Genomic DNA, 22,524 nt, shown 5'->3' with positions numbered 1-22,524 from the left:
CAGTGTCAGTCAATAGTACACACTACAGAAACAAACTTGTGTAGTCCAGGATATACAGCCAGGAACAAAGTCAATGTAAATCGCATGTCACTGGGATAGCAGTAAAGAGCACGACTGTTTCGCATTTACCTCACCATACTTATGTTTTCATCATTTCAGGGTGTGTTCATGTGACAGTTGAGCTATATCTTGACAACGTCAGGCTATACTGCTGTGTGCTTGCTGCTGATAATGGCTCGCATCATTGAGTCATAGCTTAGCAACAAGCCTGCTGTCCTATTTTTGGTTTCAGGCAATTATCCACAATGCAGTGTGATTGTGTGGTCCAATGACACTTCCAGATTGTGCATGTAATGAAGGGGAAAAGGTCTGTTCCCACATCTGTCAAGTGTCTGCAAGGTTTTCCCCAAATATAAAAGGATGTTACTAAACCTGGAAACTGACTCCACACCAACAGAAGCTCGCTTTAAGAAAAAGTAAAATAATAGATATATTTAGAAAAGCAAAGCTGATCTGTACTTGACTGGTACAGATAAAGCCAAAAGCATCACCAGCGACATGATTTACAGATCTAGTCTCACTCTGAATCTCATGTCTTTTCCTGTTTATCACTATTAGAAGATCATAGAAAAGTCATAAGATGCATGAAATGAAATGCAATTTGAGAACCTGTTTCCTGTTGTATTTGCAAGATCATTGAAAGGAAATCTACAGTGATTCTAAAAATGCATCTATAATGTCCAAATTCTCAGCTTGCAAGGACAAATATGTTTTGCATTAATATTAACAGTGCTGAAAGCCTGTTGCCATCGAGCCGTTTAACTCCATCCATATCTTGCACCGTGCATCAATTCACAATGTACTTCTGTGTGAAAAAGTTCAGTGCAGCGATTTGTTTTGTTTGATTTCGGCTGCTGATGTTGTGTAACAAATCATTGCCTGAGTGAGCAGGTAAGGGTTCAGTTATTGTTGATGGCTGCTGCAGGGCTCAATCTCTTTAGTTATGTGACAGCCTCAAATTCTTTACAGTGTGGGGAAGGCAGAGAAAAGCAATTACTTTTGACAACCTGAATGACATTACAATGTTTGTGATTAATGCAAGTTACTTTCAAGAGTAAAATGAACATTTAAAGCTCCATGCCCAAGGCTTCTTCCTGTAATCCAGCTGCTGTGGAGACTGAAAAGAGGTAATTAAAGAGAAGCATTGATCTAATAAGCTGAGAATGAGGTCAGTTCAGTTACAAGTCAATCATATTGCTGCAAATGTTCTTATGACATTCTGGATCATTCAGCCCAGTCATTTCTACAGGCATGGAAACTGTAATATAGACCTCCTGAATCTACAAAATAATTAGGACTGAGATCATACTTTGGGTATTGTTAAGCACACAAAACCCTACTTAAGTGAATTACACGAAACAATCTAATATAAAAGCAAGTTTTGCATACAAGTAAGTAAATAAACTATACAATGCATTGACAAAAAAAGCAAGAGGGATAACAGTAAATGTAGATCCACTTCAATCTGCAGAGCTTGTTAATCAATCAGCTAATCATAGATCAACATCTCCATTTGGCTTTGTCTTGACCTCTGAGTTAAGGTCACTGATCACACACATCTGTTTCCTGCTGATTGATTCTTCATTAAGACATTTGTCTTCTAAGGGAAGCAACGCTCTCAGAATGCTGATTCATTGTGAAAAACCTTACGTAGCCCTTTTCCTACAAAACAAGCTAAGGTTCTTCCTAATCCACTTCTGGTCAGGGTTCATCACCTACAAATACAGGAATCTTTGTGCCAGTTTTAAGCTCAACTGTATACTCAATGATGTGTCATTAACTTAGGGTTCACTTTAACCTAAACATGGACCAACTTCATTGGACATTCTTTTTCCTTTTCACTTAACTTCTCTTTGGGTGCCTTTTCCCATTTCCAACCTGTAGAACACTACACGTCCACTCAAGTTCTCATAGTTACACTTCAGGTCAAGTATAGGTTCTAATTTTTGGTTTCTGTCATGAACGAACGAGAAGAAAAGCTCACTTTACCTGCCCCCTCTGAAAAGAAAGAACAAAGATGAAATAACAATAAAAACAGTAAATAAAGTGCAAAGATCTTTAGTATTGTTTCTATAGTATTATTGTGGTGTTTTTTGTAGGCTATTGACACGAAGACAGCATTTAAACTTTTGTTTTACTTTTGCGACTACTATTATTAGTATTCTGTCACTCCCAAGGTTTGTGTCATGTAATACTTGCCTTTCATGTTTCTATTTTTAGATTCAACCATAGACTTACGGATATGTATTTTCTTACTTTTAAATCAGTGGGCATGAACAAAAGTCGCTGGGTAATAATACATTTGGAGTCCTGGCTGGGTTAATGCATAAGAATGTCTGTTTTCAGTCAACCGTGTGCTCGACTTGAATATTTCACATCTCAAAATCTCAGCAAAATCCCTTCTCTGTTTTACTCCTTTCTTCTTATACACACTTTCTATCTTACTAGTCATCCAAAAATCCCATTTCCTTTTGTCATCATCCCTTTCACCCCCTGTTTCTCCCATCCACTCTTAATTTCCATCTGTTTATGTATCACCTTTCCCCGTCTGTCTTTCACACCACCTTCTTCATCTCCTCCATCACTTTGTATCTCCATTTCACATTCATTCATCAAATCCATTCCTTTCCCCTTTTACTCAACTCATGTTGACCTTTTTGTTCCCTCTCACTCCATGTCAATTAGCCACTCGCTCCGTCTTTGTTTTCTATCACCTGCTCAGTCACTTCAACTCTCCTCACTCCCACAATCCATGTATCTCTTTGCTCTCCTGCAGCTTGTTTCTGTTGCTGCTCTGCTGTTAAATGCTGATTTCGTTCTCTCTCACACTTCTTTTCTTTATGCGTTTCTGCCTGAGATCCCATCTATATTATGAGCAGCATTTATAGGGATGATTCTATTACATGTTTCCTAACAGCTGGATAATTCAATGAGCACCACTGAGATGACACACAGTTATAATCTACTTAATGAAGCCACTGTGCTGATTAATTGTGTGCTTTCTCTTCTGTCATTTCTTCCCTCTCTCCCTCTTTTTCTCCTTTCCACTCTTTCTTTCTGCCCCTTTTCTGCCATCCTTCTCTCTTCTTGCTCTCTGCAGGGTGTTGATGGAGAGCCATTCGAATGACAGCCGGGACAGTGGTCATCACTGGTGGAATTCTAGCTACAGTTATATTACTCCTTATCATTGCAGTACTGTGCTACTGTAGGCTGCAGGTGAGGCCACAGCCGCTTTAAGACTGTTATATTCCCTGTATTTCCTAAGAGAGTCTGCATATGCTGCAAGTTAAAGGTGTCCTTCAGAACTTAGTCATAAGCATAGCTGCTTTAATCAGGAAAATTGTGTTTGCGACCTCAAAGAGCAAGGATAATAGGCATGTTCCTTCAACCCAAAAAAATGTAATTGATGAGTGTTGCTGCATTCTTTTTTTGTGTCTGCCAAGGCTGCACAATCTTCTGTTTGACTGCAGTAGAAAATGTCTCTAGATCTGTCTTTAGAATTGCATCAAAATACAGCGATAGACATGCATGCTGATCAGGGAATAGTGGACCTGATTTGTTATACTCTTAAAGAAAATCTTGATATATAAAGGCTTTGTAAGGATAGGTGCCCTTTAAAGTGATCATGCTGCTGTAACCCATTTGGCACAAAAAAAAAACACACTCTAATTGGATTCAACAAAAATAGACTCTTTACAGCCAGGCTAGCAGCTATTCGAGGCTCAGCTAAATGCTAGTCAGAATGCTAACAAGCTAACAAGGACCTTTCTGAAATGCTGGTGTTAAGTAGGTTTAATCTTGATAGTGTTCATCCTTTTAGTTTAGTATGTTAGCATGCTAAGATTTGCTTATTAGCACAACACAGTTGTTTGGCTCATATACCACAGTATTGGACAAACAAAGATGCTGACCTGATGATGGGACTGGAAAGAAAGTCAGGGCTTTGCCAAAGTAAACACTATTCTTCCTGAGGGTAACGTAAATGCCTGTTCCAAATATCATGCTTATCCATCCAATACACCAAAGTGGTGGACGGACTGTCTGAATGATGCGACATTGCCATAGGGCCATTCTGCTTGCATAGCTTAAATGTACATTTATGGTAATGAAACAAAAACTCTCTGCGTCAGTCATGGTCGTGGTCTTTGGGTGCAGAGCATGTAGGTTGAACACTAACGACAGAAAGATATTGAGGTAAATCATCTCGTCTACAGTTAGTGGAATAGGAAAGGTCCAAGATTGCTACAACACTGTGAGGAATAAAAGCCATCACCGCACCCGAAAAGAAATAACCCTAATATCTTTGATCTTTATGCATCGTCATGCATGTGTGCATAACGATGTGCTCTGATATTTGGGTCCATGCTCTGTACTCTAAAAATAAAAGGAAAAATGTATTATAGGTAAAAAGAACCAGTTTGTTTTTTCATGCTTGAGAAACTCTAGATAGTTTGAAATATCACACTAATAACCCCACCGGGAAGCATTACTACAGTCTGTGGATTGCTATTAAAGCATGTGGTTTTGTTTCTGGTTTACATTATGCCGTTTACATTCTGCTAAACTGAACTACTCCCATGTGCATTTCACTGCTTGGCCTTTTAATGCTGTTAAAATATGTGTGGCAAACAGATTTGAAAACAATTTCAGTTAACATTAAACCTCTTCATATCAAGTTTTAAAATAGTTCTTAAAGGATATAGTTCAATATGTCTGGGAGTATGCTTATTTTAAGACTGTGATAAGTTAATTAAAAGGTGGATACTCTCATTTCTGTCCTTTGAATATAAGGCTACAGAGAGTAACAGCTTGGAACAGCTTGGCTCTGTCAGAAAGGGACACAATCCAAGTACCAGTACTTTTAAAGCTTACTAATTATCTTGTTTTCTTTAGCTGGTATAAAAACTTAAAGTGGTGGGACCAAATTCTCTTTCTGTGAGTCAGCAGGTAGAGAGTTAATGGCAGGGCTGGTGCGTATCCAGCTCCTCCTATGTGTCGAAGTATTCTTGAGCAGATCACTGAACTCTGAATTGCTCCCAAAGGTTTGGCCAGGGTTTCGTATGGCAGCTTCTCAATATGCACAAAACCTCAGGCTTTGTGGTGGTAAGCATTGTCAAATAGTACTAAAAAAAAAAAACATTAGTAGATATAGATGCTGACCTATACCTTATTGGCTGTAAGTGCATTTAAACTAACTTGCCAAATAATGTATTCTGCAGTGCTTCTGCTAACAGCATGGCCATGCAGACCTTCGGATGGAATAAACGCCTCTCTCTTTCTCTTTATTGATAATTATCTTATTTGACATAATTTGGTCCCTTTTTTCCCCCTAATATTCTCCCTGTCTCTCTATCCCTTCCACTTCTGTCATCTCTGCTACCCATCATCTTTCTCTATATCCCCTCTTCCATCCAGTATTATTGCTGCAAGAAGGAAGAGTCTGAGTCGGAGGAGGAGGAGCCAGACTTTGCCGTTACGTCCCGTCTCCCTCCGGTCCACTCCAATCACAACATTGTGGCGGCTACGGCCGCCGCCTCCTCCATCTCCAATGGCCCCGCCCTTTTCTCCAGCCCTCCCCTGGCCAGGAAACTGACACGCTCACAGACCTTCTGTCCATCCTGTACGCACTATGACCTGCCTTTCTACCTGCAGCCGCCCCCTCAGCCGCAGATCCACCATCAACCAGATGGGTTGAGGAACGGAGGCGACCGGATAAGCTACCGCAGCGTCCAGCAGCAGGAACTGGACCTGCCAGTGCCTGTGAACATTTCAAACTACAGAAAACCAAACCTGGCCCGGTCTGTCACAATGAGGGACATGTTCACACGCAGCTGCAGCATCAGCACTGATGTTTAGCTGGGTGAGGTTTAAACTCATTGTCAGTTTGTGCTCAAATGAATAGGGACTGCCTAAACAGGACTGTGTTTTTGTCGTCTTGACTAGTTTAGTCCATAGTATGGTCTGAACTTGCCTCCTTCTACTGGTCACCTTTTCGCAAACTGAAGGACTTTGATGGCTCTCAGGACAGGATTTTCAAAGGTACTATGCTCAGTTCCAGGACCTTACACTTGGGCCAGGCTAGTTTAAAGTATTGTTAAATTATCAATAACACAAACGTCTTGTTTTGTTTTGTTTTAAATAGTTCTTTTTTTAACAATGAAAAAGGAATTTGTTTAACCATTTGATAAAGTTTGTGTCGCCCTAATCCTACTGAATTCTTTTACCCGTGGCCTGAAAGACACACAGATTCCCGCCATGTCAAAAGGACATAATCGGCAGGGATTCTCTCTCTGTCATAGCTGCTATACTAACAAAATATGATTAGGAGAAGTCTAGTGTTTCCCTCTCCTGTGATGGGATGATCTGCCTGTTCCTCCATCCACAGATTATAAATATTATAAAATATCACTCACCACCAGTGGAGGAAGAGGGATGTCATGTTTTAGCTGCCATCCAATGACATTTCAGATATCTTATGCCATAATATTTTAAGACATAAAGGGCTCATAGAAGATGGAAATCCCTGCTTGTTTTCCACATCCTTTCATAGAAGTCTCCATTTTGACGGGAGGCTGGTTTCTCTGAGCGTCTGCTGACAAAACAAAGAGTATTACAAATCAGCAGAGACAGACCTCTGTGTTCTTGCAGGCAGGGTGGACTATAGGTGCCAAAGGGGGGATACTATAGGTTCTTGCATTTGTGTGACTGTGCTTGCATGCGTGTGTGCGTGTGTGTATAACTTGATCAGATGTTATACTGAGATTATTATTCCATACACTTCAACACAGTCTTTCACCCCCCTATGTAAACCAAACCCTGTGGTGGGTTGCAATAACATTTTAAACATTTCTTGTAATGGGTGAATGCATTGTATTAGTTTACCCTTTAAATGTATGCTAATGCAAAGCGTGACCAAACCAGATGACAAACTATTTTGTAGATGTTTATTTTACAGATTAAGGCTAGAACATAGACTGAAGTTGTAAATGTGGCAGTCAGAGGACATTTTTAATGCAAGACTTCACTTTATAGTCATTTTAGTTCTTCACCAAAGTTTCATTTTGTGGACTCTTCACTGCATTTCTTGTGTTGTCTCTGATTTGATAAATGGGTTCATGGGCTAAAGATTAATTAACATTTGAAGGCACATCTTTAAGTATTAAACAGGCCATAGTATACACTTTCTCTCTCTCTCTCTTCTCTCTCTTCTCTCAACTTGATGGACTGAGAATCATTTGCTCTTCTCTGAGGTACTCAGAGTTCCTTCCCGGGATTGTTTTTATTTTCGGCACTTGGCTGACCGGCCTGGACGAGCAGTTTCATGGACACGGAACACACGTTTAACGAATGAAATGATTTACCGCTTGAATACAAGAAGAAATGCTTGTGGCTTTGTGAGGGGCCTAAGCTGATTGGATTGTCCCTCGTGCCCCCCCCCCCCCCTTTGAAATGGATGGTAGATGCTGTTGTACCCACACTCCCTCTCTCTTTCTCTCTCTTTGTTGATTTTATCAGCGATCATGCTCATTAATATTCCCAAAGGGTGAAATAGTGAGTGATATTGTTATAAGTTTTTCCTCTTGTGACATGTGCTTTCCTGCAAACACACTACAACACAAACGCACACACATATTCACACAGTTCTCAATGCTATGCTTTCCTTCCTTTTAAACAGATATGACAGTTGCACAGGAAACTTTGTGCCATAAAGATTTATTAAAGAGAAATGTATTATTATTATGATTATTATTATTATTACTAGTGTATATTCAAATGCAGTGTTGCTTTTTTCCCTACAGTATATGAATTACTTGCTTTATTTTATGATCCAGCTGGTTTTTCAGACTCAGTACAGTGAAGCAGAAAAGTTTCTGTCCTTGTTTCTGATATATAACTAACAGACACATTGTTGCTAATAAAATGGTGTGAAAATCTTTATGAACAGCTGTGTTGTAATTTCGTTGAATGAAATGTTGAGTCAGATTTTCACATGGTTCAATTTCATGCTCTGATGTTTGTGAATGAATGGCATCTATCTAAAATACAAATGTGAACCGTTGACTTTTCAATAAATATTATGTCAAAAGAATTCACATAGCTGTAACCCTAACCCTTAAATAAATAGTATGAGGTTCAACTTAACATTATTGCCTTCAACTAACCTAATACAGTTATATGACAATTGTTGACATAATAGATTTATTAAAGTCAACATTTCAGTTTTTTCAGTGTAATAGGGCCCCTTTAAACATTTGGATTGTTTGTATCTTGCTGTGCCTTTCATAGTTCATTAATGGACTTTTAATGTAATGTGTATTGAATGGGCTCCTCAGAAACATTCTTCTACATATTTCTGCCAGCTGCCAAATGTTGACTGTGGATTCAACCAAAAGCATGGTGCATCATCCTGGATTATCTTATTTAATCAACTGCTAAACGCAGGTTAAATATCACCAAGCTAGAACATATGACTTGATCAATGCCCCACAAACAGCGGAGCCATTTAGTCCTGCAAGAACATATTGGAAGTCATTTTTGGACCATTACTTTTTGTGATCAGCACAGCTTTGTTTTAATACTTCTTCAAGGCAACATGAACTAAATTAGATTGAAAACTGCAATCTCTGTCTGTTTTTTTTGTACATATGTTGGTTGATGAAGATAATAAGCCAACATTTGTTCATCATCTCAACTCCTAGAGATAAATCTACTCTAAAATGCATTATAAACATAATAATGATGCATCACAATATGACTTATAAGATGTTTTATAATTTGTTGTAGAAGTTGTGAGAAAACAGAGATGAAGAACTTCTATCTTTCAATACACAAGGTGTGTGTCGTTTATTTACCAGCTATAAACTTAAGAAAAAGCATTGGAAAACGGTACTCTCTACTCTATGTTTCCATAGGAACACTCTGACACTCTTTAACTGTGCTAGTAGGTAAAACATCAGAGAAAAGGCACATAAGATTGCTAGTGTTGGACCACAGACAATGATTATTGTTATAAAGCATTATAAATATACTAATGACGGTTCATAAGTATAATCATACAGTGCTATAAGCAGATTATAATGTATAATTATGTATGCTCATAATACATTATAGACATGGCCTTCATAGAGAGTGTTAACAGGAAAATGACTATCATCGCTCAGGATTAAAGGTGCCTCAAAGAAAAATCAGTGAACGTACTTTGTTTCTGACATACTGTAACAGATAAAACAGTGAAGCCTGCCAAACCTCTAACCACAGTAACGATGATAAAGTCTGTTTGCACACAGATCCAGTCCGCCCGAGGCAACGGTTAAAGTCATGACAGCAAACATGTTTGAATTGGGATCCTGAGAGACCAAAATGGGACGCTTAAGTGCGATGATAAACCAACCTGACAGTCAGAGGCAAGGAGATGATAGCCATAATAAAAAAAGTCATCTGCACAGGAAGGCTAAAAGACGAAAATGGGAAAGCTTTATTCTGACAATAAACTGAATGAGTCAGAGAAGCAAGCAGGCTAATCATACAATAGAACAACAATTGAAAACTATTTCATGGAGGAAATAGAGGTAGTTATTAGAAAGATGAGTCAGAGCTAATGAATGAGAAATAGCACATACCACAGAATACACAGACAGATGGAGGCGTATAGAGGAGCTCATATCAAACCGAGGCCACCCTGGCAGAGATATGAATAGTCATTTTGTGATGGCATTAATACAACAGTACTGAATCAGCCATGAAAAACCTTTCACATTATGATGAATTCTCTTTCATGTGAACTTTCATTTCTTTCTACAGGAATTGCACTGTAACCAGGAGTTACTGTCAAACCGAAAAATGGAAGGAAATGTATTTATTCTCTTAACAGTCACATTATTCACATGTAATGATATCTGGACTACATAGCATCTCTAGAACATGTTTACCATGCAGTGCCTAGCTTAGAGATGACTATCTCTGTCAGAAGTAAAAGCATCTGTAACATAAAAACACCTGAGGGGATCGATACTGTTTTGTGATTGAGATGTTGTTGTGAAAGTGAGGTTGCAGATTGTGGCGGTATCCTTCCATCACATTGTCCAGCTCAGCAGGAGTGTGCCTCATAACCAACAATTTATCGGCTCCTTTTTTTGAAAGAGTCCTTCACCCTGGCTCTGGGTGCTGATCTGAAAAGCTTAATATAAACACCAATCTTTCCCTCTAAGTTTAACTCAAGCAAAACCTCCATAATGTGTGTGTTTTTAAGTAGAAACGCTGATTTGTGTTGGTGTATGTATACATGTCTGTGTTGTTGTTTGCATAGAAGTTTGAACTGTATTTGTGTGCATAAGTGCTTGAGCAAGCTTTGTGAATTATTTAAAGGCATAATCGCCTCCAGTGTAAGCAGAGCTCGTAACGCGGCATTTCGAGGTGTATCGATGTTTTATGACATGCTTTGAATCATCCCCTTCATCCTGCAGGAGGGTGCTCACTCTCTCACACTCTGCTGTCTGCTGCAGCTCCTTTGCACTCTTTCTCTCATTTTTCTTCTTCTTGTTCCTCTACTATTTTCCCCCCTCCTTAGTATAGTAAGTCTGTGTGTTTGTGTGAGAGTGCGTGTGTGTCTATTTTATGGACCCTGCTCATAATTCCCCAGCAGTGGAATTTAGATGCAATACAGAGGAACGACTGGTCTTCCATGAATTATGGACATGATAGATACGAGGCTTTCCAACTAATATTACAACAGAAGCTTCCTACCCCTTCTTCTCCTCTCCACTTATTGTCCTGCTGTTCCACCCTCTTGTCATATTCCCATTACCAGTCTGCCATAGTTTTTATTTGTGTTTTTTCTGTTAACTTTGACCCTAATAACCAATAATTGGAAGGTCTGCTCTGCAGGAAACATTGCGAAAAACCAGTGGATGTCAATGCTACAGCCCATCAAACACAAGGGAGAGTGCTTCATTTGTGGAAGAGCACGCAGGACCAGGGGGAATAGATCCCTCATTTTGATTGCCACTTATGACAGACAGAATGCAGTATGGGAAAATGCAAAAAAACTTGAAGAGATGCTACAAAAAAAAGATCGTCAAAAGAGTTGCTTCCTGGTTGGAATTGAAACAGCCGAAGCTTCCTATGTGTCTAGAAGAACCTCTTGACCACCTGAGCATCCTCTGGCATTTGGTGCATAGCTGCCCTATTGTACTATTGGAGGACCTGAAACCAAGTTGCGTTGCTCCAACATGGAGTTCATTCCAAGCATTTCTCATCCCAGATACCACGCCTGCAACTGTGATCAACTATGGTCCCTTCTTCCCCAAGTCACCAACAAACCCAGATGTGGTTGAACAATCTGTTCAGTACTGCATGGATATGTTGAGAAAACATGGTCAAGAGTATGCCATCATCACATGTGACCAAGCAATCCATGAGGTGGCTCTGAGTCTGCAAAAGAAGAACAAAGAGAAGTATGCCAAAATTATCTTGCGCATGGGTGGCTTCCATATTGCTCAGAATTTCCTTGGAGCCATTGGGCATTTGATGCAGTCCACTGGAATCGAAGACATCATGGTCGAAGCTGATGTCGGTCTCCATGGAACAGCAAACAAAATCATTAATGGGAAAGACTACTATGCAATGCTGCACGCCCACACTATGGTGTATGCATCCATGTTTGCCCTACACTGGGAAGCATAGGCGCCGATTTATGTTTCTGCCGGTGGGTGCTCTAAAAAGTTTAAAGCCCGACCCTCGACAATCTCCGTGTGTGCGGTTAAATCTCCGTGGGTGCTCGGCAATCTCCGTGGGTGCTCGGGCCCCGAAGCACCCACGGTATCGGCCCCTATGCTGGGAAGCATTTGCCAGATGGTTGGTCGATGAAGAGAACGACTTGGAGTACATGTGTGTGCTTAGTAACAATGTCCAGCTACTCCTAGATGCCCTGTAGAAGAGGATGTGGAGAAGGCAACTCCTGCGTACGTGCTGATGCAACTGACCAACTGAAAAAGCTGTCATGTTTGATGGCTGAGTTGGATGAAGCAAGTACCTCACCTACCACAAAGCTATGGCTAATGTACATGGATATGGTGGTCTGTGGGAGGAACACCTGGCTGAAGTGGAAAAGATGTTACCATACCTTGTAGCTGCTGGCCACAACAAGTACCTATCCTGCCTGCCCCACTACCTAGCAGCTATGAGAAGCTTGCCTACACTGGCTCAAAAGATCTATAGGGAAATCAAGGATGGAAAGTTCACTGTACGTCAAACAGAAGGACGGTTCAATGGTGTCTGGACAGACATGGCACTTGAGAACACCTACAACCGTGATACCAAGACAAAACTCTTCATTGGCATCAGTCAGCAGCCAGCGGCCATGGAGAAATACTTGAAAGCTCTTCCCGTTCTGATAGCTGTGTCAGAGCAGACAAAGGCTATGGCACACCTGGATGCGGATGACACCAAACACCACAAAGACAAGGACAGCCAAGGTGCAAAGGAGGCAGAAGGTGTAAAGAAAATAACAGATGTCATCAACAACCAGATGATCAATCCTTTCACATGTGAAGAACAGGGGCTGATCAACATTTCAACAGGCCACAAACCACATCTGCTGACTTGATCTGCGCTCGTGAAAAGGGACTGGAGGCACTGGCTGCAGCAAGAGGAACAGACAGTGAGAAGGTAGCTCAAATTAAACTTTCAACCTTAGCAGCCAAGCCAAAGAAGTCAATGTCCATGGCATTCAAAGCCAAAAAGGTCTATGAGGAGGAGAGTGCAGTTGTCCGGAACCTGTACTTTGTTAAGGACTTAGAGGAAGACAGGAAGGTGGAAGTGTTTGGCCATGAATGGACAAGTTGCTCATGGGGGGGAAGTGGACAAACTACCGCTGTCTGACAAGCCTGTTGTAATGTTAGTACATGCCATGGCGTTTATTCAACGTTGCCAACATCTTGGGAGCAGCACGTTCCATGAACTGCAAGGAAAGTACCTGAGGCATCTCCTTGGAATCCTCCCAGACAAGTGTGACTGCATCCACTTTGTTGGTGATCGATATGATGTCTCCCCTGCTGAAAGTCTGAAAGGTGAAGAACGAGCGAAGAGGATGAAGACCTGCCCAAGCAAAATGAAGGAGTATAAGCCACATGATACTCTCCCTATACCTGAATGGAAAAGCTTCATTCACAATCCACTGAATAAAGCTAATCTGTTAAACTACATGGGGGAAGCATGGGCAGCTCAGAACAAGTCACTTCCTGCAGGATGCACACTTGTTCTTGATGGAATCTTTTGTGATCCTGGTCGCACTGTCCTCTTGTCAGCGGATTGTCAGGTTGAGCTCCCAGAACTTTCCTGTGAGAAACATGAGGAGGCAGATACCAGGATGTTTGCTCACATTACATACCCAGTACAAATTCTGTACCACAAACAGGCTGTAGTGGTTGCGACTGACACAGATGTGATCATGATGTGCATGTACTACATCACACACATGGATGGGCTGCAGGAGCTGTAGGTGAAGACGATGGATATCTTCCTACCTGTTCATGCCATCACAGAAGCACTGGCGGGGAAGTATGATGTTGCAGCTTCAGATCTTATATCCCTTCTCCTCAGCACCTATATACTTACCGGATGTGACACAGTGAGCTATCTGTACAGAAGAGGAAAAAGGCGGGCCTACACAACTGCTATTAAACACCTGACAGACCTACTGCCGATTTGCAGGTACGTTGGCCCTGATGAAAGCCTGGATGTTCAGGAAGAGGTTATAACAGCAGCTAAGCGATACATGGTGTCACTCTGACAGGAGTGACTTTGGTGGTACTCTAGATGCACTGCGAGCCCATCTGTTTGTGAGCATCAAAGGAGACATGCGTTGCCTTCCACCAACTGAAGATGCCTTCCCATTACACCGTTGGCTATATGTAAGCGGGCACACATGGTTCAGCCAACCTACCCCGCTGCCACTGATTTTGGGAGACATCTTGTCAATGGCAAATTGGTGGCAACCATGATGCCGAAAGAGGCAAAACCTTGTGAACTCAAACACAGCAAATACAAAATTATTTTGTTCCGTTAAAGTTGTCATCTGAGGCAATACATTCTTGCAATGTCTTTCAGGATTTTGAGAGTAGCCTAAAATTCTATTGAGGTCCTGAGCCTGTTGATTGGCAACTAGTAGTGAAATCATCACAGATCCAATGATTTTGGTTGGATTTTTATAATTGTTTTCTGTGAAATTAGTAAACTGTTTGGTGAAAAGAATGGCATATTGACTGATGTCATAACTTGGGGGAATAGTTTATTGCCAATGAAGTAATGATGAAAATATTGGAAAAAAGTGAGAAAACGCCTTATTTTTTTTGCATTAAATTGAGCCAAAATTATGTAGAAATGTGTTTTAAGAGTTATTTTTTTCATTGGACGTTGTCACCACATGTGTTCTGTGCATCTGTAATGCATTTATTGACAGCTTACCCAACCCACTGAGGATTTGAGGAAAATTTTCATTTTCCAACATTTTCTATCAAAAAATGAAGGGTACATACACTAAAATGGCCACAATTGTTTTTCGCAATGTTTCCGGCAGGGCATACCCTCCAATTATTGGTTCTTAGGGTCAAAGTTAACAGAAAAAACACAAATAAAAAGTATGGCAGACCATGTCAGGTTCAACCCATTTTTGAGACTTTGGCTCCCCGACTATTATGCTTACATTTCTAACCGCTTTCACCATCTCCCTCTTATGCACCCTTTCAATTTATTCGTATCTATAAGCCTTTCTTCATATATCAATAGGGAAAGATAAGAAGTATTGTTTTTTTTGAAGATCGAAATGTCTGTTTTTGTCTTTCCACATTAGACAAGTAAATGTTTAGCTGATTTTCTAATTTCTGTGTGGAATTTTTAGCATAAAAAACCCACAAGAATCACTCAAGAAAAAGGACATCACATATTCTTGTAAAAGTCGAAAGGAAATGTGCATAGAAAGGTCATTCTTCATTGTTGCAAAAAAGGGAAAAAAAAGTCAAATCCTTGCCAATACTTAAGTCCTTTATCTTGGCATTCTTGAGACCCCTCACCACTGACTGCCAAAAATAAACACAGGCAGCCCAAGCTTTGATGCACATTAGAAAGGAGGAAGCACTTTCCAAAGACTATAGAAGTACAATCAAGATCACGAACACACACTTGCTCACATTAACAATAACAGCAGATGTTAAAATTTTAGTCCCTGCATTGCTGCACTCACTAAGGAAACATATGACTTTGTGTCCTTAATTAACAACCTGCAGAGCTGTGTGCAAACATTCTGATATGTGAAAATGTACACACACACACACACACACACACACACACACACACACACACACACACACACACACACACACACACACACACACACACACACACACACACACACACACACACACACACACACACACACGTGGATGCTTACTGCTGTGTCAGAGTTGTGGAGGAACAGCCATCCTCCACAAATCTCTCCCTATCTGTCTCAAACCAACACTCAGACACACACACACACACACACACACACACACACACACACACACACACACACACACACACACACACACACACACACACACACACACACACACACACACACTCACGACTGCGTGCAGGAGCCATTACCACCCAGTGTGTGTAATCTTGTGATTTCTAAAAGGAGAAAGGCCATGCATCCTGTCTAAATTTTTAATTCCAGACCCTCTCTGTCTCTGTATAACAACTAATAAATAAGCAATGAATCCTGAGGACATAACGCAAAATGGACTCAATTTTTATGTCCTCCACACCACAAACACACACCAACCCCCCCTGGATACACATTCTGTCTTCCCTCCTCTTTCCCTCTCTATCTCTCTCTGTTTTATGAGCTTAATCTTTCGCTGTGTTTCACTTCCTTTGGTACTTGCCCAGTGAATTGTACTGGCCCTAATATGTGGGGTGGAAATGTGAATTTGTCTGTGTGTGTGTTTCTGTGTTTGTGGATTGGACATGACCTTTTCCTTTTTTTAAAATCCGATTTAGATTTAGAGCTCTGACTGGTGGCTTTGAATCAGTCTGAGAGGCATAGGTTTGTGAGCATTTTATATTAGCACATGAATAAATGCCACACAATCACTGTCAGATTATGCTATGATTTCCCCAGTCAACAAGTGAGTGGGTTGTTTCAGACAGACAGACAGAAAGAGGTAGAATATGTATGTGGTGAGAGGGAATCAACAGAGAAATGTGATGAAGGCAGAAAAGAAAAGAAACACTTTAGATTGTACTTATTCGCCATCTGGTGGTCTGAAATGAATAGTGCCTTCTTTGACACATGCCAGCTGAAATAGGGTTTGGTTGTCCATCAACTACAGTTTTGTTTTATCCTTCGAGCTCAAAAGAAGAAAGCTAGAAAACCCAAAGGAACGGGGTTTGGAAACCCAACGCCAAGTGGTCCGTTTACATTTTAGCTTAAGTGCTGAATACCATTCATTAAACCAAAATACTATTCTTTGTTGTGTATAGTGATAGAATTGCATACTTTAAGAACGCACAAGCGAAGGCTGTCACTCACGGTTGTTACCAGGGTAACCAAACTGTCTTAAGTCCCGCCTATGGGTTTCAAGAACCAATCCCGTCTTCAGAACGAGTCTGTTTACCTTCAGCCGCGAAAAGCAAACATCCTACTTTTTGTCCATATCATAAGGTATTCTGTACTGCATTAAAAACACCACAACACACTAACTATTACGCAAAATGAACACAGAGCAGCCTGCTGAATCTGACTGCAGTCCAAATAAGTGTTCAGTTTCAACACCGGAAGGGAATGACTTGAAGAGAGGACCACTGAAAAGGTAACTTGTTAGCATTTAGCATTAACGTTAGCTAGCCGACCTATCGTCTGCCAGCATCGAAGATAACTTTATAATCAGGACTTGCTGATTAGTTTGCTGGCAATTTAAGACATCCTGTGTGTCGCTGATGTTTCCCTATAATCCTAATGAGATGTTATGTCCTGTCACTGTATCGTGAACCGAAGTGAGGTTACAGTAGGTTTAAGTTGGACATTAGACACACATTCACGCTGTATGTTCTCAGTGGCCCTTGCTTTGAACAACATTTCACTTAAGGATCAAAATCTGTCTTATGTAGCACAGTTCTTTAAATCAAATGTCCATTTTGTGATCCAGTGACACACACCTCTTTGTAATATTGTTCTTTTAATTAATAGTATTGATCATTTTAATAGCTTCCATGTAATTTGATCCAGTGAATCATTGCACAAGTGTATTCCTTTCACTACACTGAGTTCTGTGCTTTTTCAATTTTATATGAATACTTTTTAGGAAATTTCAGCTGTATTTTTTCAAATATGTTAAATAAGTAGTTAGTTTTACAAATAAAAACCAAGACGAGATACTTTTCTGCTATCCTCATCTGAGTAATTCTTGGTTTAATAATCATCATTATTAAGACATAGCAAAAAAACGGATAAATACTTGGCTTCAAATCTCTTTCGACAGGGGCTAGATTTCAATACATAATACTCAGCATTATTTCCTATATTTTTTATCAAGTGAAATACATTGTGTCCCTAACAATAGCGTTCCTCTTGTCTTTCCCTAGAACTCCATTCTCAAAGTTTAAGAGAGTAAACTCCAACTTCAAATCACCTGTAAGTAAACCCCCTCTAGTAACACAAACACACAGATCCTCTAAGTAGCGCCACAGGTGTATCCCAGGATCATGGTTGTTTGTTTTGCACCTGACAGCTTCAAGTCCCTGAGAGTGCTAAAGTTAGCCCTGCAGAGGAGGTGGCAGAGCTGGAGAGGAGGAGAGAGCAGCTGGACACAGAGATAGCACAGCTGGAGGCTGAGTGAGTACAGCTGTGTGTGTTTTTCTTCTTCAATTTCTGTCTTTAAGGTCCAACTTAGGTTGAGGTTAGGCATGCTGTGTTGATGTTTCAGTTTAGTGTTAGAGGGAGGGAATCAACAGTTTTGATCTCCACTATTTATAGTGTAAAATACCTATTATGCATAGTGTGTGTACTAGGTCTTAGCTTAGCTTTTGGATGTTGAAGTATGTCTAAGGGGTCTTTCCTGGTTTTAATGGCATCATTAGAGTAACATTTTCTGGGCTTTTCAGACTATTGTAGCTCTTTTGATAGTTCCCTCTACTAACTTATTCTACTTTTACTTACTTATTATATACACATTACTCAATATTTATCAAACCTGGTATTCTACAATATTGTCTCAATAATGATATTGAGGTATGAGCATATTGTGACATTTGATTTCACCATCTTGCTAAAGCCTTTATGTCAATGTGTGCTTTTGTTGTGTGTCATAAAGTTCCAATAATCAGATTTTTGAAGATGTTTTATTTTGTGTTAGTTGTTATTGTGTATGAATGTTCCCACTATCAGCTTTTGTGTGACACAGTTATGTGTGTGTTTTCTTTAGGGGATGCAGAGTAGAGGAGCTGGAGCATCATATTGATATGCTGCACGAATACAATGACATCAAAGACATTGGACAGTCTCTCCTTGGCCGAATTGGTAAGAGAAGTGCTTGTTAGACATTACAATACATTACTTTTAAGTAGCATTTTACAATTAGAAAACTAATTTCGGGAACAAATGATATAAATCAGTAATAAAAGTGATCATTATTTTCAGCACTTCTTTCATTCCTTTAGCTTAATTACTTTTGATCGATTAAGCACATTGCTTTACTTATTCTGGTGCACAGTCAGAGGGATTTTCTGTCCAAGTGAACTGATGTGTGGAAAATTTGACAGCAACATGAACAACCTCCAGTAATTAGGTATAGGGTAATATAATGCCCGATTTGTCTGCTGAAGCAGCCATTTTGAAGGACGCATCCTCTCCTCCCTCCATTAGTAACCTTATTTTATCCACGACTGATAAAGTACATTTTTCAGTTATGACTAGTGAGTCATTTTTATACCATTTCTTTATCGTCTCTCTACAAAAAAAAAAGCGTGTCTGCTAACCAAAATTCTCAGTTGAAAGTCTGTCTGTTGATGTGATTCATGTTTTACTCCCCATGATTCATTTTTTAAAAATCTGTGTAAACTTTGAACAGACCAGATTTCACAATATTTACAATACGTCTCTTTTTGGACCAAAGGATACAAACTGCACAAAGCTGTGTAAAAACCCTTTTCACTTATGTGCATCTGTCTGAATCGAATCCTGCTTCCAGACAAAAGCAAACAGAGACTAAAACATTACCTCCTTAGTAGAGGTAGGAATGACTGAGATGATTGTTAAACCTTTGTGCCGAATATTTACATTAAAGTTACTTTAGCATACACAATAAAATAATATTTGAATACACTATTATCTGAATAGCTATTACAACTATAGCTCATAGTAGTCTGATTGCAGTACATTGAGATTGGTAAATATTTGAGTTGCTGTACAGCCAGCCACCAGAGGGCAACAAAGCAGTGTCTCTCTTTCTCTTGGGCTCCTAACCAAGAGCCAAGGCTAACATTTATATTTCTAAATGTTAACATAACTGTCACATAATGTACACACAATGTGAAACGCATGCCTCTTAAACATGCAAATAAATCAGATTAACTCCAGAATAATTTCATTGGGTAAAATGCCAGCATGTATAGTTGCATTCCCGTTTCATCCAGGGTATTATGTCAGATAATCACCATAATCTCACAACAAAAGTTGTGTTGACACTTCAGCTTTTCCGTACGACTTGTGTCATAACTCCTGTGACACCGCATCACACTGTCCAAATCTGACTGTCAGGGCATAGACTAGTCTAAGGACATTAACTGTAATGAGTGTTGTAATGCTTCAAACTATATTTGTGTGCTTATGGTGCAACTGCATGAGGTTGTGGAAGTGTGTGGAAGTTCATACTTCTCACACTGTGAGGAAAGGGTTTGGTGAATCACAGCCAAGTCACATTATAGTATGTGTGTGTCATAACAAACATGACTTTTTACCTACTTTTGCAAGCACTTGCCTCTGCGCATGGTGTCAAATTAATTGTGGACCTGATTAAGTATTTGCAGACACAAAGACAATATGGAGTTTTAGTTAGTAAGTAGTGTCACTTATGTTGCTACTTTCAGCTGAAAAACTGGACTGTCTTTTTTAAAAATATAACAATATTAATAAACTTTATTCAGCATGTAGCACCTTCAAAACAGTAACATAATGCTTAACAACAACAACAACAACAACAAGATAAGAACATATTTAACACACACAGCGAATGCAATTAACTTCAAGTCAAAAACCAAACTTGTAACAAACTGTTTAAATCACAAACTACTCTTAAAAAAAAGTGATGTTTTAAAAGTGGTTATCAAAAAGAGACAGACACCTGGTCTCCTCAGGTAGGTTTTAAATCTATACTGTGAGCTTGCTATCTCTTTAAGTTATCTGTCAGTACAGTACAGTGGAGAGTCAGGATGATAATGACCCCTTAGTGAATGGAGGTGGTGTTTCCCCTCTGAGACAATGGCAGTCTTTCTCATCACACACACGCACACACACCCACACACAAACACAATCCCTGTCTGCCATTGAGGCACATGCATACACTTCTACATGCACTGCTATGCATACACTCTCATCCCCCCTTCCTGCACTCTCTCTCTCACACACACTCACACTTTCACAAAGAGTGTACACTTAAACAGTGAGTTGCTCTTCTATGCTGTTATTCTGAGAGGGAGGAGATGGGTGGGCTGTGCAGTGAAAGAGGAGACAAGAGGAGATGCCCTGCAGTACCCTCTAAAGACAACTGTCCCTTTGTCCGTCCGTCTGTCTCTCTGTCTTTAGGTCATTGTCACATCCCCCAAGAAATGTTTATTTTTGCCTTAAGTTTTAAACATACACACATTCTTAAACGGTTAAAGCTTTTTATATAATATAGGAGTTTTCCTAATGAGAAATGTGTCTGCATAGTCAGCACAGCTTTAATCTGAATGATGGAACAAAGGTAGAAATCTAGCTGGTGGGGCTCATTTGCGTGATATTTTAGATGATATGTAGTGAATTATGCACTGGACAGGTTTAAACTCATTTTTGATAGCTTATTTTATTTGTAATCAATTAAAATTCACATAAATATAAGTGGTCTGTTTTTATTTTTCAGTAGCACTTTAAAGCTTTTTATACAATCTTCTTACAAAGTACAAGCCCTGTGTTTAAAGTGAGTCATTTGTTTGGCACTGCGATCTTGGTCTGCTCAGTGTTTCGAGGATTGTTTGAAAAGTCTAGAGGGAGTTGACCCTGTAATCTGCTGAAGGGGTCTTACCCCGGCTTTGCTACGTTTTGCAGCTGCTGTGAGGGGGACCACCACGCGAGATCTCTACAGCCACTTCGGTCTTGAACTGGACGACTGAAGACAAAAAGTTTGAAATTAAAGTGGTAAGAATGATTCCTCAGAATAAGAGAGGAGCTCAAGACAAAAAGGCCAATTCCCTTTTAAATAAGATGATGGATTTGGAAAGACTGTTGACTTCCAGCGGCTCCTTCAGACAGATGATTGCTCATTTTTACCAAGTGAGATTTCAGTAGGAATTGGCAAGATAGAGGGATAATGATGCTGACTCTGCAGGCAAACATGATATTTATAAAAGACCATTTACTCACAGCCATAACTTAAGGCTTTAATTTGTTTTGGCATGTGTGTTTATGTAAATACTGTTATTATGAAGGTATGCATGTTGGCTGCCTGAATGTTAATTACTTTTCTCTACTTTGGTTTGTTATGAACAGAAGTAAAAGAATGTTAGAGTGGTTACTTAGAGTGTAAAAAAATAAAATAAAGCACTAACACCTAGCATAAAATGCGTTGTGCAATGACAACAATTTGTAACACAAAGTGCACACGGACCACCACAGGAGTTACAGATGCATCATTGTTATTTTGCTAATCTTGTTGAAAGAAACGTCAGCTATGAACTCTGTCAGAAGGCATCACAATACACAGACAATATTTGATATTTATCCCTACACCTATTTAATTAAATGCATTTAAGTGAATACATTTTGTTTATGTTAATAGACTTTTATAACAGGCCTGTCTGCTGAATTAAACCCTAAATATGACACAAATTTGCTAACATCTGACCCAGATTCTTAAAAAATTCTACTAAGGGAAAGAGGATATTAGGTCATCTACAGTTTCCTTTCTGTCCAAACATGTTTAAATAAAAAGAAAGGGTTGGGTACCTGCTTCCTGTATTTATAAAAAATCCCCAATGGTCTCTGCTTGCCAGAAATGTCCAGTTTATGTACTGTACAAAACAAAATGCTGACTCGCTGCATAATGTACTGGGCGCACCCTTATCTGTCTGAGAACCTCTGATAGTGGGTCTTCTCGAACTGATAGCGGAGGACGAGCTTCACATCCCTGATGATCCTGATGTTGTGTTTCGGTGTTGTGTGTTTCCTTG

The 22,524-nt window shown here is 39.8% G+C and overlaps 2 protein-coding genes and 1 long non-coding RNA gene across 4 annotated transcripts in view; 2 read left to right on the top strand and 1 right to left on the bottom strand.

Moving 5' to 3' along the window:
• The window catches only part of fam163ba (family with sequence similarity 163 member B, genome duplicate a), a 22,952-nt gene extending 14,956 nt beyond the window's left edge, over positions 1 to 7,996 (top strand). The window contains exons 2-3 of the mRNA XM_063888786.1: positions 3,161 to 3,276; positions 5,476 to 7,996. Coding sequence (XP_063744856.1) covers positions 3,184 to 3,276; positions 5,476 to 5,916 — 534 coding nt within the window. The 5' untranslated portion in view covers positions 3,161 to 3,183 and the 3' untranslated portion in view covers positions 5,917 to 7,996. The remainder of the gene's footprint in view (positions 1 to 3,160; positions 3,277 to 5,475) is intronic.
• Positions 1 to 22,524, bottom strand: part of LOC134867958 (uncharacterized) — a 26,183-nt gene extending 3,659 nt beyond the window's left edge. The window contains exons 1-2 of the long non-coding RNA XR_010166220.1: positions 22,301 to 22,524; positions 6,474 to 6,649 (exon numbers count right to left, since the gene is read on the bottom strand). This is a non-coding gene — a long non-coding RNA (uncharacterized LOC134867958). The remainder of the gene's footprint in view (positions 1 to 6,473; positions 6,650 to 22,300) is intronic.
• swi5 (SWI5 homologous recombination repair protein) lies at positions 16,701 to 22,297 on the top strand. 2 transcript variants are annotated; one of them, XM_063888787.1, is made up of 5 exons: positions 16,701 to 16,913; positions 17,686 to 17,734; positions 17,832 to 17,935; positions 18,525 to 18,619; positions 21,404 to 22,297. In XM_063888787.1, exons 1-5 carry the CDS (start codon positions 16,816 to 16,818, stop codon positions 21,466 to 21,468), a joined length of 411 nt encoding a protein of 136 aa, XP_063744857.1. In that variant the 5' UTR covers positions 16,701 to 16,815; the 3' UTR covers positions 21,469 to 22,297. The 2 variants fall into 2 exon arrangements, with proteins under 2 accessions (XP_063744857.1, XP_063744858.1); XM_063888788.1 differs by having other exon boundaries at positions 21,372 to 22,297.

The sequence above is a fragment of the Eleginops maclovinus genome, chromosome 8 (assembly GCF_036324505.1).
Source record: "Eleginops maclovinus isolate JMC-PN-2008 ecotype Puerto Natales chromosome 8, JC_Emac_rtc_rv5, whole genome shotgun sequence".
Lineage (NCBI taxonomy): Eukaryota > Metazoa > Chordata > Actinopteri > Perciformes > Eleginopidae > Eleginops > Eleginops maclovinus.
This window is presented reverse-complemented; position numbering and strand designations above follow the sequence as displayed.

Excerpts from the sequence above, each read along its gene's own strand:
- swi5 (XM_063888787.1), top strand. The coding sequence starts at position 16,816 with ATGAACACAGAGCAGCCTGCTGAATCTGACTGCAGTCCAAATAAGTGT. Across the intron at positions 17,735-17,831 it reads ACTCCAACTTCAAATCACCT|CTTCAAGTCCCTGAGAGTGC; the intron begins GTAAGTAAACCC and ends TGCACCTGACAG. Across the intron at positions 18,620-21,403 it reads GTCTCTCCTTGGCCGAATTG|CTGCTGTGAGGGGGACCACC; the intron begins GTAAGAGAAGTG and ends TACGTTTTGCAG.